The sequence below is a fragment of the Gobius niger genome, assembly GCF_951799975.1.
Source record: "Gobius niger genome assembly, chromosome: 1".
NCBI classification, from domain to species: domain Eukaryota; kingdom Metazoa; phylum Chordata; class Actinopteri; order Gobiiformes; family Gobiidae; genus Gobius; species Gobius niger.
In genome coordinates this window covers 22219293-22232473 of record NC_136852.1, presented here as the reverse complement: position 1 = coordinate 22232473, position 13181 = coordinate 22219293, and the positions used below count along the sequence as shown (strand labels likewise).

At 39.3% G+C, this 13181-nt stretch overlaps 1 protein-coding gene across 2 annotated transcripts in view; it reads left to right on the top strand.

The window, feature by feature from the left end:
* LOC306963887 (galactosylgalactosylxylosylprotein 3-beta-glucuronosyltransferase 1) overlaps window positions 1–13181 on the top strand; it is a 70487-nt gene that overhangs the window by 45899 nt on the left and 11407 nt on the right. For both annotated transcript variants that reach the window (XM_079557643.1, XM_079557644.1), the window contains exons 3-4: window positions 11016–11170; window positions 12071–12213. In XM_079557643.1, coding sequence (XP_079413769.1) covers window positions 12102–12213 — 112 coding nt within the window. In that variant the 5' untranslated portion in view covers window positions 11016–11170; window positions 12071–12101. The remainder of the gene's footprint in view (window positions 1–11015; window positions 11171–12070; window positions 12214–13181) is intronic.

Genomic DNA, 13181 nt, shown 5'->3' with positions numbered 1-13181 from the left:
TCACTACGTTGGCTTAAATCCCCTAGGTTTAATTAGCCATGATCACATCTATAATGATATATTTTCACTCCACAAGGGCATATAATTGGACAGCTTTGACACTTGGGAATCTTTCATAGTGTCCACAGTCTAACCCCTTGTTAATGAACACAGAAATGGCTGGAAGTTAGCTGGTAGATTTCTGACAGTTTGAAGGTGCAAGCCAAGATTCTCTACGTTCAAAATGTTCACTCAGGAAGCAGGCTTTAATTAGCTAAATGAATCAGTGCGCTCCCTCTGCCAACCCTTAACCTTATGGCGAGCCGTAATAAGCCAGTTCACATTGAGAGACACGTCACACGCAGTTCAAATCAATGGTCTGAACACCAAACCCTTTTTTAATGAGGTAAACGCAGCACCGGACTTGATGCTGTAGTGAGGCTGGTGTCCTCCTGTACACGTTTGAAATCTGTTCAGGGAACTCTATAAAAGGAAACGGATTGATTAAATGTCCGATGTTTTTATTATACTTATTAATGCGCAAAGACTGTAAAAGCGTTTACAACCACATAGCTGTAAAGGCAAGTTAATGGATGCAATAAAAAAGGTCAATACATTATTAAACACAGCAGATCAAATGATGAGGTTTTTATGTCCCACATGTCCTTATTGAAAGCATTGGTTCAGGGCTGAACAATCTGCAAACGTAAAAAATCTTTTAAAAATGCTTGAAAATATGACACCTTGCCCAGTGTTGTCACATGAGTCATAGCAATTTTCAGGAAAAAACAACAACTCTTTGGAGCCAGGCTTTAACCCGCCGAAAACCAAGCGCATTTTCTCCAGTTCGGCTTTACCCAAATCCGTTTCTTGACTGGAGCTTACAGCCTATAGGCCAGTGTAATTCCTCATTTGACAGATTAGACCTACAAAACTGATGGAACTGATCGTCACTTATTTTTTTTAGCTTTTTCGTCGCTTTTTTGTTGTTGTTTTTTTGTCCCTTTTTATTGTGTTGTGTTGCTTTTCTTGCACGTTTTTGTTTCCTTTTTTTGACGCTTATTTGCCATCACTTTTTTGTCATGTTTTTGTCCAGTGTAACGCCTCAATTGAAAGCTAAGTCAAGGGGGTGGTGTTGCAGGAATGTCAGCTCCCGGCCTTGAGGACCAAAGAGAAGCACCTCACTGATTGGTGCTAACTTGTACCTTTGTAGTACATACACAATGGAATAAAAATATATTTGAACTTTGGAGGTACATAATCTAATAGACACAGTAAGACCCTAATCCTAAGGGTTTCACGTCTTATTACATTAATTACCTCCACTTTACTAATACACATTATTCCATTGTGTATGTACTACAAAGGTACAGGTTATTGCTGATTGTTACAAAGCAGATTACATTGTACTAAATGTAGTTGTAATTTATCAAGGTAGTGTCAAATAAAGTTTAACCCAATTTTAATCCTGGTTGTGGAGGCAGAAGCAGCAGAAGTTGTCTGTATACTTCATCTTTTACAAAGAAGATGAGTAGAAGTAATAGGGGAAGTCATACTAACAGAAGGAACAGAGTATTTTGTTTCGTAGAACATCATGTGCAATACTTTTTTGTGGAGTACTCACCTCTACTTTAGAAAGAACAGTATGAATAAACCATGCTTTTTATACCTCTGTAGATCATTAGTTCCCGACAGACTCCCCTGACATTTCCAATGACTGAGTTGTGATCTGATTTGAACAGAGCTGCCCCACAGGTCCCCACTGCGCTGCCCCGGCTCTTGAGTCCGCCACCAGAGCTCCACCAATGTGCTCTGGGTGATCCGTGATATAAATTAAACACAATTTGGTGTGCTAAGACTAGGCTAACGCTATCCCCCATGGTTTTTTAGCAGGGAAGAACCAGCATGAGCGAATCACAATGAGAAGTGGAATATGCTCTTAATGATTATATTGAATTGCAAACTCCCATGCCCAAATTACAATTACTTCGGTACAGCAGCAAAGGGAACTACAAAATCCTTTGTCCCTGGTTTATTGAAGGCCTCGTGAGCAAATTGCTGCTTTATTTGAGGTCCAATTATTTTGAATATGGAAGTAATGATTGCTCTACAGAAAAGGATTGTCAGGATAGTTTTAGAGAAAGTCATTTCTATGATGCCCCACCAACATCTCAATTAATACCATGCTGTTACATAGTATAGAAGTGGTGGTAGTAGCAGTCAGTTGTGTATAATATTCATTAGCTGCTTAGATAGCAGCATGTATTATGCGTAGTATTTTACTTTGAAGTGGAAGGAATGAAACAGAATGAAAGCAGCGTGTGCAGAATGAGGCTCTCCATGGTCATTCGCAGAGAGGAACCTGCCTGAGGTTGAAGCTCTTAAATCTTTTATCTGCTGCGGCAGCCACATCCAGGGCTGGACCGGGGCCATCCATCGGGGCCTCACTGTTAATTATTGTTCAAGTACTTCGAAAATGACGTCATCTTTTACATTGAGTCAACGTGGAAGCTCTACTGTTTGCACTCTTCATGGTTGTTTTGATTGAACCAGCTTTCCTGCAAATGTGTGCCAGACATAGAAATAAACAGGAGAAGAGACGGTCGATCCTGTCGTATGCAGGCAGTTAGCAAGTCGGCTAGTCCGGGAGACTTTTGAGTGTTCATAAGCCCATTCATGTATTTTTCCTTTTTCCTTTAGCCTTCAGCCATCAAACATTGCAAATTATGAAAGATCCAGATATTTCCAGCTGCTGTCAACTCATCAAGCATGTTTTGTTGTGGTCAAAAACAATCATTACTAAGTGTACAGACCTTTTTAGATTTCACTTTAGATAAAAAAAATAGCGTGTAAAAGTGGCCACGGAGCTAAATGCATCAAGGGCCTGCTTTTTGTGGGGTCTGATCAACGTCCTCTTAATGGCATGTCAATGATAAAGAAAGCACATACACTCAAAAAAGACAAACTGGTGGGCTGTTACATTAACTTAACTAAACTGCAACATGTATTATGGAAGCTATACTTGTTTTCAAGATAAACATAATAAAATCATGATGGATGCATGAAATCAGACAACTAATGTAATTTATTAAATTAAATCATCTTAATCGTCTTAACGTTGATATGATGGGCGGGAAAAGCCAAACGAATTTTGCGCGAGAAGACATCGCTCTCGCGATACTTCACAAGGAAGCATGGGAAGAAGACCGTTAGGCATGCACATGATGCACATGGAGAAGGTAAGCTGAAATCCATTATCCATCTAAATGCAAACGGAGTACTATGCAGAAATGCCAGTAGTCCATCATTTTCAGCGATATTTGGTCAAGATGATGTTTTTTTTTTAAAATGCTGTCAGACTAAACAGTCGTCGTCACAGGGCTCTAGACGAGGTTGTTTGCGAACGTGAATGATGTCTGCAAACGTTTTTTTTTTTTTTTAAGTTTGCACGTTTATCCAGCTACACATGCACGCAGCTCTGTGCAACACTCACCTCAGAGACAAAAATAGAGAAAGGCAAATAAGAATAAGAGAATGGGATCAGGCGGAAAGAGAAAGGAGGTGAAACACCTGCAGCCAGCCCGTGCGTGAGGAACGAACTAGCGGTTTTTCACAAAATCAAGATCCCTACAAACTTAAACTACTACATACATGTAACAAGCTTTAGTCATCTTTTATTTGAGATCAATCCGCCACATATTTTAGGTTTTATGGATATATAAAGTTACGCTAGGTTTGTGGAGTGAAAGAAAAACTTTAGCTTTTTTCTTTCCTCTAATGCACTTTTTTTTCTCTCTTTACAGTCTGTCGTGTAATGGCTGCCCCAGTGAAACTAAGAATCATACTAGGAGAAAACAATTCCCAGAGATTGATTATTCCAGGTGGAATTCCAGAGTCTGTCAGTGAACTCGCACAGCAAATAAAAGAGACAGTGTGGAATAGAGGGGGTTTTCAGGCCTCAATTCATGGATGCAGAATTTGGGAATGAATTCAGCAACTTGCTGTCAAGATCAGAAGTCCGGGACAAAGGCTCCACACCACCTCCCTCCAAAACTCCTCCCACCTCAGCTTCGTTCTCCTGCTCTCCAAGTGACTCGTCATCACTTTCAGCTGGCTGCACTTTTGATACAGATATAGTATCTCCTCCCAAGTCGATCTTCTCAACATCCACTGAGGTTTTGATCCGTTGGCTTGAATGGGGTTTCCTCTTGCTGTCTGCATTGTATGTGACAGCAGTCTATGTTAAGCTCGTGCATGACGATGGAGGGATTGTAGCCAACAATTGTGGTGAATAAGCAGCATTTCAGCAAGTGCAGAGCATGCTGGTCCAGTAAAGGTCAGGACTACCCAGCTCGTATCCCAAACTGTTGACATGACTGAGTGTGACACAGATAATGAATATTTTGAATGTTGAAAATCGATGTTTTAAATCAGGGGTCCTCAGACTTTTTTTCTCTGGGGCCACATTATTGTTCCTGACTGTGATGGGGGGCCGGACCGGGTTGGCTATAATATAGAATTGTATGACCCAGGACAAAATGCCTCATAGTGAAGTAGAGATTACTCGCCTGCACAGTCGTCCCCACGACTATTTCCACAAGATCAACACTTGATTCAGGCTCATGTTTGTTTCACTGTAGTGGTTTGCAAAAATAGTAATCAAGTCTTCACACTTTCTTTTAATTTCCATTTATTTTTATTTCTTCTTATTCTTATTTTTTATAACTTCTTACACTTGCATTGCGCTTTACAAGCCTGTGTCACAAGTTTCTCAAAGTACTGTCGTCATTATTCATTCTCTCCACACTCTGTGGTGGTAAGCTTCATTTACCACAGGGCTATAATGTGTTATTCTGATCTCTTATGTAAGTGCCCTCTGCTGGACACCTGTGGAATTATTTTTTATTTATTCAAATTGTCCCCTAGTGGCTGGAATGAGTAAACTGGTTATTTAGTTAAAATATCCTAACTCCGCACAGGTATGGGCTAGAAACGTACTTTTTTTTTTTACATACTCGATTTGTGCTCTACAAGTGGGGGCCGGATTAAATCATCTTGCGGGCCGGATTTGGCCCGCAGGCCGTAGTTTGAGGACCCCTGTTTTAAAGAATTCTGTAAGAAACGGGGACACAGTGTTACTGGGAAGAGAACAATAACTTGTGGCCCTTTGTAAACCAATAAATAAATAAAAAACAGTTGTTGTATTAAGTAAATAGACCTATTGGTTACAAATAGCATTACAATAGCTATATGTCAAATTTACTAATTTAATCCATTCGTCACAATGTTCTGGATCTTTTCTTTCAGTAGTAAATGTGATGAGTACGTATGGTGGCTCGCATATACAACGCTGTGAGGTTCCTTTATTGCACTCGTGAATAGAGTAAAACTCTTCCATGGACTGATTAAACCCACGTGGACAGTCGCACTGCAATGGAGAATGAATGCGAACCTGGCATATCTCTGTAAAACCACTTTAAGCGACGTAATAGTCACTAAATAGCCGGTTGTTCTACTATGATAGTCTGGTTTTAATGGGCTTTGTTGACACCGTGGGTAGCTGTGAACATTGACCGGAATATTACCATGCATGCGTACTGACAATGCTGATTTGGCTTGTAGGGGGAGGAAAATAAATAATTTTACATTTTTAACTTTCGTTTTATTACTCCTTCTGTCTCTTCCGTCCAACCACCTGTTCACCACAGACATGGACTTAAAGAGATCCATGTCTGGACCCTCTAGGTTAATCAAGAGGAGATTTGTTAATCTTTTGGGTTTTTTTGTGTCACAGACGGCCATGTCAGAGACACTCTTTGGAATCTTTGTCATGCAACATGAAGGAGCAGAGCCTGGTGATGACCCTGAGGATGTTGGAATTATTCTGTAGGGGGTGCAAGTAGGCCTACTCAATTAGTTGTTAAATGTACCTTTTGCTGTGGCAGTGTTGCTTGCTCTTGTATATGCTCATGAGCTACCCTCCAGATCTATACTTTTCTACAATGCTTTGAAGCCTTAAGTGCATTTTCTCCAGTTCAGTTTTACCCAAATCTAAAAGCTCCTTGACCTGAGAATTTACAGACTATATCCCAGTGTAACGCCTCAGTTGAAAGGTACAAAATGTATCAAAGCAGATCTTTTTACTCAGATTGTTGCTGTGTCTGTAACTTTTCTATCATCACTTTTTTTTGTCACTCTTATCACATTTCATCGCTCTTTTGTTGCAATTTTGTTCTTTTGCTCCATTCTGACACTTTTCTGTCACTTTTTCTTTGCTTTTTTTGAAAGTTTTCATCATATTTTTGTCACAATTTTGTGACACTTGGTAAAGCCGAACTGGAGAAATGTGCTTGGTTCAGGTGGTGGTGAAGAGATTTACATTTATTTTTGTCAGTTACATTTGAACTGGTTTCCTATACTTAAAGGGCTTTTTGAGACTGCCCATTGATGTTCTCAGAAAATGTCTCCTAAATATGGTATGGACATGTTATTTTGTTAACCTGTGTTTCAGTAAGTTCACCAGCACATACAGGTGCAAAAACTTTGTAAAATGTTGCATTATTGCTTATTTGGAGAAGCAACTATTTGCCAGTGTAGACCATTCTTGGTCATTGACTAATTTGGAAAATATACATTTTCATGGCAATACCGCTTGTCTTTTCTTTCTACACTTTACACCAAGCAGATGTAGACTTTGTTGATACTCTTCACTACAAACCTTAAAGCGTTATCACATAAATAGTATTCTTTGAAAGACCTTAATTAAATAATGGAAAGTATTTCCATGTGATTGAATGGCTTTTTTCAGCATTTACCAATTCTGTTGAGCCAACTAGTTTTACTTGGGTTGGATCAACTTAATATAGTTTTTGTAATTTCACTACTGTGAAATTAGTGGGTCCAATACTATTATATTTAGTCAGTTCTAGCCCTAGGAAACAAGTTAAATCAATCCCAATGAATTAATTGATCCAACACATCTAAAATGAGACCCAAACCTTGTAAATAAGTTCAATCAACTCTAATATATGGCTTTGAACCAAGTCAAGTATATCATGTTGGGCTAACAAAATTGCTTAGTGCTGAAAGAAAGCCATTTAATCACATGGAAATACTTTCTATAATTTTTTTTATGTTCATTCAAAGAGTTGTTTTTTTGAGTGTAGAATATATAAATGCTATGAAACGGACAAGCCATACCTTGACAAACTTTTACATAGGGATTGGCTTTTCGCTCAGCAGGTCCGGGAGCCTTTTGCTAACAAAATTTGTAGGAACAGAAAAAAGGCATTTCTTTGATTTCTATGGACTTCAAGCAAACACTTCTAATTCAATAGACTTTAAACAACAAAACAATTTTATGTAAAGTTCCCAGAGTTGGAGTACAAAGTTGTTGAGTTTATCAAAAGTGACGTGCCTCCACTTTGTTTTTGAATTCAAGCAACATTTATTTTTCTTGATAAACTTGAAACAAAAAATGCTGGCTTGCTTGACAGAGCATCTGATCACGCTTGACAGGGCATGGCCATGATTATCATTTACTCCACATAAACTTGCATACACAGACAGTCTTAATCCATGTTTTTCCAAGCTCTTAGTCGTCCCAGGGTTCCTCGGAAACTGTAGCGCTACCAAAAAAACTTTTTTTTAAATGAAATGATATAGCACAATGAGTTGTAACATAATATAAATGTGACCAGACTCATTCACACAAGTGAGAGAGGACCAGGACTAGCCCAAGTGCAACCCATGCACTTGGGCTAGACTAGATGCCGTGAAGGCCGCAGAAGGGCATGTTGAGTACAGATAGCACAAAAACATAAATACATACTAGAGGCTCCATAGCTTTTTTACAAGGGCTGCTTGACACTAATGGGTCATAAAGGCATCCTTCATCCCTAATGCTCCCACCGCTGCCCAGGTATTAGCCACTACACCCAATCAAAAATAATCCTGAGCCCCCTAAAGGCTGTATTAAGCTACCTCTGACCATATCATTGGTAACAGTGGCTGCGCGCCTGTGCACTATTTAGTAATCGAGGAAGTCACATCTCGCCTCACCCACACCACTAGGGGGTTTGAGCTGCCCACTAGAGCAGTGGCTCAACCTTTTGGAGCCGCGACCCCCATTATAACAGTTAAAGGGGTTCGTGACCCCCCGCCCGGGTCACGCCGTGAGAAATCAGAACATTATCCTACATAATTTGTAAAAAACTAAGAAAAAAACAAATGGCTATAATAAAATTCATCAAATTACGAACATATAATGGCACTCTGGTAACATAGCAAACACATGCAACAATAAAATATTTTAATATACGCTAAAAAAAAGGATGCATATTTTATCTACATGATCTGGCGACCCCGCAAATTCATCTGGCGACCCCCTTGGGGGTCCCGACCCCCAGGTTGAGAACCACTGCACGAGAGGTATACAGGACTATAGGACCGGGCATCAAGCTGCTGTGACCTCACCCACTACAATCCTGTAAGTTCCTCTCGGCTACATTGGACTCCTCTGCTCTTGACCTGCCTTGTCTTTAAAGACACAGAAAACAGTACATGTTGCACATTGAAATTGCTCAGATAATGTAGCTGTAGGCTAACACAAGCATTCAAAAGTAGCATTACCACAATCTTCCTACAGGTTTACAAGTCACTTGACCACCATAAACTTAAATATACATGCAGAAAATAAACATGAAAACACACTTTTAAAACAAAAAGCACAACATGCAAAGAGGTACATAAGAAAAATCAACACAATTTGCAGATCAGGACAGGCTTAGGCCTACTATTATAGCCTACAAACAGTAGGCTATGGAAGTGTCTGTGTTGGTAAACAATCCGGTCGACGACAACACATCGAGAGAGCAATGGACGCCATGGTGCGAGTTGAGGCTCTCAACCACTCGCAAAGCTAAAATTAAACCTGTGTTAGCGGCTAAATCCAACAATAAAGAATGAGGAAATGAATGAGCGAAAGCTACCTGGACCCGTAGAACACCACGCACACCCTGGGCCCAACCAGGCCAGAGGACACCAGTGAGGAAGACAGAGGAAGTGCATCTGAACTAGGGTGGCTTTTATACTACCGGTGTTTTATCGGTGGCGCTATCTGCTGACCGCTTCAATATTTAAAATACACAGGTTTATATAAATGTATTAAAATACATTTAATAAAAACTGGTTACACCACATAAAGATTTGCATATCATCTTTCTAGATTTTCTCTCTTTTTTGCACTGCCCTGTCTGGTCAAATAAAGCTGCTATGTTCTACACTCATTTTGAGCTCTTTTAGCAAATGTTTGGAAATTTCATCGCAAATCTGAGCCCTTGCAGCCCCTCCTTCTTTGGCACAGGACGTCTCACAATTAGTACATCCACGTGTGCCATTGAGTGTGTTATTCTTTATTAATCCGTGGCAGGTGTTGTCTTCACAGCTGGTTAACTCATGCTAATGTCCCGCTCCACTGTCTGCTCTCCCTCTCTCGGTGTCTCTCCACATTACACAGTTCAGGTGCCACAGACAAACTCTACATGTGGGAGAGTGTTCGGGGCAAAAAGCTCACTGCTCATTATCAGTTTCATAATGAGTTTTAACAAATTGAATTGTGATTTCGTTGCCACTGATCCTGTAATTTGGTGGACTCGTATCACTGAGCTCCCTGTTTCTGCATAACAGAGAGGGACTCAGACAGATGTGAGTTGAATTCTGATGTCTGTTTGTAGTACGTAAAACTATAATACAATTGAGGTCAAGTTGCATGTAGAGTTCAAAAGTAAGCACACATTTAAATCAATGTACATATTTAGTAAGTGCATGTTTGCACAAAAGGTGCGCTATCAATAAACCTGCTTGCTTTATTAGTATTGTATTATATAATTAAGATTTTTAATGATCTCTAAATGAGTGACAATATCTCTGTGTATCTCAATAAGAATATGGAGATAGTAACAGATGGCAAAAGTTGTAGCTTTTTTTTGTCAACACATACAGTATTGTGCTTTTGTTTTGCATATTACAAATCATGTACAGTACTTTTGTGCCATCACTTTTTTTCCATACAAAGTGGACAGCTTCCTTGTAATAATAAGTGATTACTTTTCAACACAACAGCTTGGGATGTATTATGTCCCCACAGAGTCTGGGCAGTCACTGAGGGCACGCTGACAAAATCTGTGCTGAGATTTTGCTCACAGTGCAACTCTCCCATTGGACATGGCCATTTTGTTCAGCCGTGAATTCTCCAAACACTCATATTTGGAGCTCACATGAATTTCCCCAAACTCCGAAATCTAGTCCGCTGTGTGGAGCCTGAGTTTTGAAGATGAAGTGCCGCGCAAACATAGCAATTTCTCAGATGTATTTGAATAAGACATGAAGCCAGCTTATTTCTGCCACTTCCCTCACCACAGACTGTGGCCAACAATTGAACAGAGTAAGCAAAGCCTTTTCTAAGGCTACGAAAGAAAAGAGAGTGTTTGTTTGGCAGTTTTCGAAAAAGATAAATCGCATAATTGCAAATCTGGTTGTTCCATTGCATCAGTTTTTTACTGTTGTTTTTGACCACTACAATAAAGATATTTTCATGACATTAGAATAAACTGTTAATTTGTATTTAATGGAATAAGTCTAGTAAGTGGCTTGTTTTATAATGGGGATAGCCTGAACTTGCAAGTATTTCCTGTCCCGTTCATTTATAAGAACAGTTTTAAGTCTTTCAAATAAATAATCTTCTTATGTAAATCTTAAGAAAATATATTCTATTTTTATTTAAGTTAAAGGATATTGATGTGGTTCGTGGGAACTAAAACATGTTTCCCAGTTGAAAGCTGCACCGAACTGCAGAAATCAGCTGATTGGTTCAGTTATTGTCTAAATGTGAGCTTTTGGGAGAAAAGCTGCTACTTTTTGGAGTTTACTGTGAGTGGTCGTTGTTCTCAGAGTTACATAATCACAAGAGAAATGCCAGACATTAATAACAAAGGCAAATTGATGTGATTTTCTTTTTTTCCCCTTTTGTTTTGCAGGTGTGCTCTGTGAGATGCCTGTCTGAGTCAGTGGACAGGGCAGAGGCAGAGGAGATGGTGGGATAAACCTGTCCAGGGGAATTACGCATGCCGCCGCAGTGAGGCCTCTCCAGCTGTGCATCAGTGCTGGTGCCATGATCCCTTTATAAGTGTGGGTAAGGAATTAAACAACTACACTGTCAATTTTACTCTCTATTAATCATCAGAAAGCTTTTACATATATTTAAATTGCATGTTATACCAGCTTGCATTTTAGTCCCATGGCTAAGAAAGTGTGTTCTAGCTTAAGTGTTCCCATGGGTTAGACATCAGATATCAGTGTGTGTTATGTGGCATAAACCAGTAGAGTTTGTGATGGACTATTGTGTGGTGGTATAAGAAAATATTTCATTGACTTGAGCTGAAACATTTTGATTAAACATAAAAACCTGCCCAGTTGATATTGCATATTGTCTTTACCTGGAGAAAAAAAGATTTTACTTAGACTTTCCATTAGGCTATAAAAGTTTTAATGACATAATCCTGAGTTCTATACCATACGCAAGCTTTATTCCTAATAATTCCGTTTTGTGCAATATTACTAGTGTCACGTGAGTAAAGGGCAGTTTAGTAGCTCTATTAATGAAAGAGGTGTGACACTGCAGCCATTTGCCTATGAGCAAAATAATGCAGAGCCAATTTTCATTATCACAGAGAACATATTGTATATGTGAGTGAATTTACTGCTAAGCCCTTCCACTTAATAGCCTGAGCATTAATGATGTATTTATTTACCCAGCTCACAACGTAATTGGCATGGCTAATTATGAAAGAGAAAGGCTCAATACAGCCACAGCATAAGGGGGTGTGAACAGATCGCAGAGTTCTTTTTCAACGCCACAAAAAACAGAATTACGACTTTTGAATGTTAAAAAGCTGAGGTAATGAGACACTGACAATTGTACTCCTGTTTGTTGCACACAAGGTAAACAATCAAACAAACAAACAAACCATATTTCTGGATTCAAAATTTACCGCACTTGCATAACGCGTGGTGAATTTCTTCTTTCGAACAGGTAATGTCGAGGCACATCACCGATCCTGGAGATGCCGAAGAGAAGAGATATTCTTGCCATTGTGTTGATCGTGTTACCCTGGACTCTGCTCATCACTGTGTGGCACCAGAACGCAATAGCGCCTCTACTGGCAATCCGCAAGGGTGAGTGACCGCTGCCTACACTTCAAATGACTGAGAGGGAACCTGAGTCATAATAACTTAACAAAACATTTAAAAAATATATGTTTTTTGAGTAATGGATGCATTTGTAAGTGTAAAGATGGTAGCAATGGAGGACATACTGTGGCTCATGCTTTTATTATTGCTTCATAGTTAAAGGCACACCGCATAACATTTTGGACCATACTGTCGCCATCAGTACAGAGCATGCCCTTAATGACCAGCTCAACACAGAAAATGATATTACTGCAGTGGGTAATCAAATAAATGATTTGGATGAGGAAAAAAACGTGTTTATATCTCAAATTCTACTGACTTTAGCCACATCTCCATGGAGACGAGTGGGAGTCATGTCTTCGGATACGTGAGCCGCTCACAGCACATGTTTGTACATTTATGAGGTATTTTTCAAAAATGAAAATATCAATATGTCATAAAATAAATGCTTGTATTTCAGGGTAAAATTCTATGCGGTGTGTTTTTAAGTACTTCTGTAATATGCAGTGATTTTTCTGTGGTCTATTGTGTTGCCGACAGTGTACTTTCATAGCATTATTGCACAAGGGATGAAAGTGCTTTGGATTAGTCGACCCTAATGTGTACTTTTAGACCTGATATTATAAGTAATTGAGACAGCAGTAACACAAGAATAAGGACTGCATGGCGTGGTAATGTTATTAGTAACAGAACAAGTGATTGTAGTAGTGGTAAAATGATGAAAGGAGGAGTAGTTGTAGTGGTCAGTGGGAAAGTGATTAATAGGAATTTGCAGTAGTTCAATAAATAGTAGTAGTAGTAATAGTAGTAACAACACCTAAAGAATGAAAAGAATCCAAAGGATCCCATGTTGCCATGAATTAACGTAATATCTGACCCAGTTTGCTCACAGCTTCAGTCTAGTTCTTCTTCAAAGCTGTGTTAGAGGTTTTTTGGCAGATAGACTTGTCTGT